General features: G+C 48.6%; 1 protein-coding gene across 2 annotated transcripts in view; it reads left to right on the top strand.

Annotated features, from left to right (window-relative positions):
• The first annotated feature begins 996 nt into the window (after positions 1–996).
• Positions 997–5,000, top strand: part of LOC143024957 (uncharacterized) — a 10,472-nt gene continuing 6,468 nt past the window's right edge. For both annotated transcript variants that reach the window (XM_076184492.1, XM_076184491.1), the window contains exons 1-2: positions 997–1,069; positions 2,100–2,172. In XM_076184492.1, the coding sequence (XP_076040607.1) occupies positions 2,115–2,172 (58 nt within the window). In that variant the 5' untranslated portion in view covers positions 997–1,069; positions 2,100–2,114. The remainder of the gene's footprint in view (positions 1,070–2,099; positions 2,173–5,000) is intronic.

Genomic DNA, 5,000 nt, shown 5'->3' with positions numbered 1-5,000 from the left:
TTTATATTTATTACAATTGTATTTATGTATTTTCCCTCGTATCCCATATGTATTTCTTTTTTAATATCCGATTTTGTTTTGGGACGAAAGCTCGGCCTTGCTTTTGTATCCATTGCTCAATGGAAAACTGTTGCTATTCTTCCCGAGGCTAAACAACCAATTATCTAGTGACGCAGTTCGCCAAGAAAGTCCTTCCTCATTTTTAATTCCAGTCAATTCTCTCAAAATTAGTCTCCAAGTATTGCGTGTCTGAATATGTATATATGAAGTGTGTGTGTGTGTGTGTGTGTGTATTCACTTGGTCTTTGGATCACGTGTTGGACTCGTGATCGACAGCATTTCCCTCTTGGAAGAGAGCTCAGAGCTCGTAGGTCCGATCTATGGGTAGTGCTATGACCTTACACACACACACACACACACACCCAACTCCCCGCCCGCGGGAGTCAGAGTAACGACCCGAAGCGCAGCTGTACCGAAATAATTTCGGCCCTGGGCAGGATTCGAACCAAGCACTACGCGCGCCACCATGCTAGTGGTTCATCGCTCTACCAACTGCATAATGTGTGTGTGTGTGTATGTGTGTGTGTGTGTATGTGTGTATGTGTGTGTGTGTGTGTGTATGTGTGTGTGTGTGTGTGTGTGTGTGTGTGTGTGTGTGTGTGTGTGTGTGTGTGTGTGTGTGTGTGTTCAGGCGAATGAAGATTGGCCTTGATGCTGAAATCCTGAAGGAATTAATTGCCACGGTAGAGTTCCACCGCTAGAAAAACACAAGAATTTTGAAAAAAAGAAATCTCTTTTTCACGCGCCCAAGAAACAAAAATGGAAAACCACAAGACTCCTTTTCTTTTTCCTGTTTTCTACATTTGTTTGCCGTGTTGTTATTAAACTCCTGTGTAGAGTTTTAGGCTCAGTTCTCCAGGATGAAAGTGAGACGTCATGGATTAGTAGAAATGGATTGTTGGCAACTACGGAGAGGCTTCGGGAATCGTATAAATCGTCGTCGTCGTTTCGCGGAGCAGAAGAAGAGTCTATCTCGTCGAGTTCGAGACATAGTCTCAGGAAGAGTCAGGTGAGTTCTTCTAGATTTTTTTTTTCGAAGTTCGTTCAAACGCTTCTTGTGTTTTGTCAAGACCCTAGAAAGACTCCCCCCCTCTCTCTCTCTCTTTCTCTCTCTCTCTCTCTGTATCTCTTTTCTTGTTCCTCTTTATATACATCGTACTGCCTCGAGTGGGTAACAGATCAGTGATATTTCATTTCCCTTCTTTGGACTGCCAAACATTGTTTTAATATTTCATTAAATATGTCGTTAACGTGGCGTGTTTGGTATATTCGTTTATCGGCACCAGGGTGCTCGATCCCGTAAAGGGCCATTTGCACGATCAAACGGTTTGTCAAACCCGGTTTGTCAAACCAATGTTTGAAGTGATGTTTGACCGTGTGAATGCTGTATTTGGTTGTCAAACACGTTTGACAAACGTGTTTGACAACCAAATACCCCATTCACACGGTCAAACATCACTTCAAATGCTGTATTTGGTTGTCAAACACGTTTGACAAACGTGTTTGACAACCAAATACCCCATTCACACGGTCAAACATCACTTCAAACGCTTGTTTGACGAACCGGGTTTGACAAACCGTTTGACCGTGTAAATGGCCCTTAAGGGGTTGTGCAGACGAGTGGCCACGCCCCCCCCGCCCCCCCCCCACCTCCCAGCTTAATAGAATCGTTCTACGTTGGCCATAAAAGAAGAACATAACAAATATTGCTGTAGTTGAGCACAGGTAACTGTATACTGAATAGTTTACAGCGTTTGTTTTTATTTATTTGTGATTCCTCTTGTAGACTCAGACAATTTCATGTAGACGATGGGAAGCCCCGGGAATGAAGAAATGCACGGTCAGCACACAACCTCAGACCCAATGAGTTATCTAATTCATTTCTTGTGATTTTTTTTAGATGAATAAATGTATATATATATATATATATATATATAAAATGTGCCTTTCGGTTAGTCAGATTCTACCGTCTTCGCAGAATGTTTATTTTTTTTTCTTTTATGCTTATGCTGAGCCTTTACGCAAAATTTTATTTCCAGAGGTAGAGGAAGAAGATGGACATGATGACAAAAGTCTTAGTTTTTCTAGCCGCTGCGTCTCTCGTCGCTGCAGGTAAGGCGCGCATGCACACACACACACACACACACACACACACACACACACACACACACACACACACACACACACACACACACACACACACACACACACACACACACACGTACGCACACGCTCGTACACCAAAGGCACACACTTCCCGGTTTGTGGAAGTGACAGAATGAAAGCAACATTCTTCCTATCCGTGCACCTTACGGATGAAGGGTCCTCCCTGATCTTCGTCACACTGCTCGGGTCAAAAGCAATGCAGCGAAGCATAGCTCTTCCACTGGAGGGCCTGACAGCCGGAGATGATTTACCTCCCCCCACACACACACGTTAATTAATGCTTCTGTACTTGACTCATTGTCTTCATATAGTTTCTGCATCCATTATCGTTATGAAGTGGAAGATCTACTGTAGGGGGACTTTATCATTACTTTTTTTTATGTGTGTGTGGGGGGGGGGAAACGTAGGTATCAGCACCCCCTATCTCATGGACCACAGGAGTACAAACGTTGAACATTTGCGAAACTCGTCCCTCAAGCGGCCCCGACTGTCACACCTACGCGACTCAAGTGAGTTCATTTGAGTCGAAACGACTTCGGTTACAATTTTTTATTTTTCGATTATCCAAATGTTGGGTCACCTTTGCCTCTTGTGTTGTAGAGCTGAAGGACAAACCAAGAGAAGTTAAACCTAATATACGAATATTAGACTTTTTGAATTGTAGACTTAGGGAAGACTAGAATACTGTTAGCGACGTCATCTTGCAGCTTGTAGTGGTTACTACAATTGTCCCTGTTGGAGGAAGCTAGGATATTTAAAGTCAATCCCATGACTGATCTGTTTATTGGAAATGATGACGATGGTATTTACAATATTTGTGGCGAGATTCTGGATTCTTTGTGTTTAGTATACAATTAATTAAAATATATTTACAATACATAAATATGCTTCTTACAGTATGTAGAGGGATATGTTTTATTTTATTTACAAAATAAATTACGTTGGTATAATGAACATTGTTATTATATTAATTGAAATTAGTCGAATGTATGTTTAGTCGGACGCATGTTCTAAGGGGTGACTATTGTTTATCCCGTACTCGGCGATCACGAGTCCTGAAGGGGTAATTTCACGTGTTGGCTACAGAACACTACAGAACTCTCCCCCTAGTGACGAGGCAGGAGGAACGATATCTGTTTTTTCTTTGTAGTGTGTTTGTGGTTTGTAGCCCGTGTGTCCGGAGGTGTCGGAAGAGCAACAGGATCTTGTTCGTTGTCCGAGAGGTGTGCAGGTTTGGCGCGGTCCATGGAGATGACACCAGTGGTTGCGGCGGTGGCAGAGGCTGTAGTGGCGGCAGCTGCAGTGGCGGTGACTGCGGCTGTAGTGACGGTGGCTCCGGCTGTAGCGGCGGTGGCTGCGGTTGCAGCGGCGGTGGCTACAGTGGCGGCAGCAGTGACGGCATTGGCGGTGCCTGTGGTCGCAGCGGCGGTGCCTGCGGTTGCAGTGGCGGTGGCTGCGGTTGCAGCGGCGGTGGTTGTAGTGGCGGCAGTGGCTGCACTGACTGTGGCTACGGCTGTAGCGGCGGTGACTGCGGTGGCTACGGTGGCTGCGGTTGCAGCAGTGGTGGCGGCAGTGGCTACACTGGCGGTGGCTACGGCTGTAGCGGCGGTGACTGCGGTGAGGGCAACGGCGGTGGCTGCGGTGGTGTCTGTAGTGGCATCAGTGGCTGCACTGGCTGTGGCTACGGCTGTAGCGGTGGTGGCTGCGGTTACAGCGGCGGCAGCGGTGGTGTCTGCAGTGGCCTCAGTGGCTGCACTGGCTGTGGCTACGGCTGTAGCGGTGGTGGCTGCGGTTGCAGCGGTGGTGTCTACAGTGGCATCAGTGGCTGCACTGGCGGTGGCTACGGCTGTAGCGGTGGTGGCTGCGGTTGCAGCGGCGGCAGCGGTGGTGTCCTCGACGGCTGCGGCGGTGGCGGCAGCACTAGGAGGCCAGCACTCCAGGGTTACCAATTGATGAGGTATGTGGTGTTGGAGAGTGGATCAAATACGAAGAAGAGTTTCGATGTAAGTTGGCGAACGCTGTGCGCCGTTAGCGTTCGCCCATCGTGTTTAAAGGTGACGGTGAGAAGGTGCACGGCTGTGTACATTTCCTCGCATCTTGTCCAAAGCGACGATGGTAGTAGCAGACGCCTGATGTGTGCTTGGGTCTCCCTCTGGACGTAGACCTGGAGCGGTTGCGGTAGTATCTTGGTGACGGGGGTCGTTGTTGAAGATTGGCAACCTGCTCTTGGAGGGCGCTAACCTGGAGGGTGAGTTTGGAGATTAGCTCGGTTAACGTCATGCTTACGTGATTAGTATGCAGCGATGTTCGTGGGCAGCTGGGTTGGCGGGGCTGGGCAGGCTGGGTCAACGGGCAGGACAACCCGGGACGGCGGGGCTGGGCACGGCAGGGCGGCGGGCGGGGCTGGGCACGCTGGTGCGGCGGGCGGGGCTGGGCACGGCAGGGCGGCGGGCGGGGCTGGGCACGGCAGGGCGGCGGGCGGGGCTGGTCACGGCAGGGCGGCGGGCGGGGCTGGTCACGGCAGGGCGGCGGGCGGGGCTGGTCACGGCAGGGCGGCGGGCGGGGCTGGCGGCGGTCACTCCAGGGTCACCAAATGTAGTGGTTACTACAATTGTCCTTGTTGGAGGAAGCTAGGATATTTAAAGTCAATCCCATGACTGATCTGTTTATTTTAAATGATGACGATTTTATTTACAATATTTTTGGAGAGTTTCTGGATACTTTGTGTTTATTTTACAATTATTTAAAATCTATTTACAATACATAAATATGCT

Source organism: Oratosquilla oratoria, chromosome 4 (genome assembly GCF_046742065.1).
Source record: "Oratosquilla oratoria isolate Oo_2021 chromosome 4, ASM4674206v1, whole genome shotgun sequence".
Lineage (NCBI taxonomy): Eukaryota > Metazoa > Arthropoda > Malacostraca > Stomatopoda > Squillidae > Oratosquilla > Oratosquilla oratoria.
The sequence above is the reverse complement of the archived record's forward strand: the minus strand, read 5'-3'. Positions and strand labels throughout refer to the sequence as shown.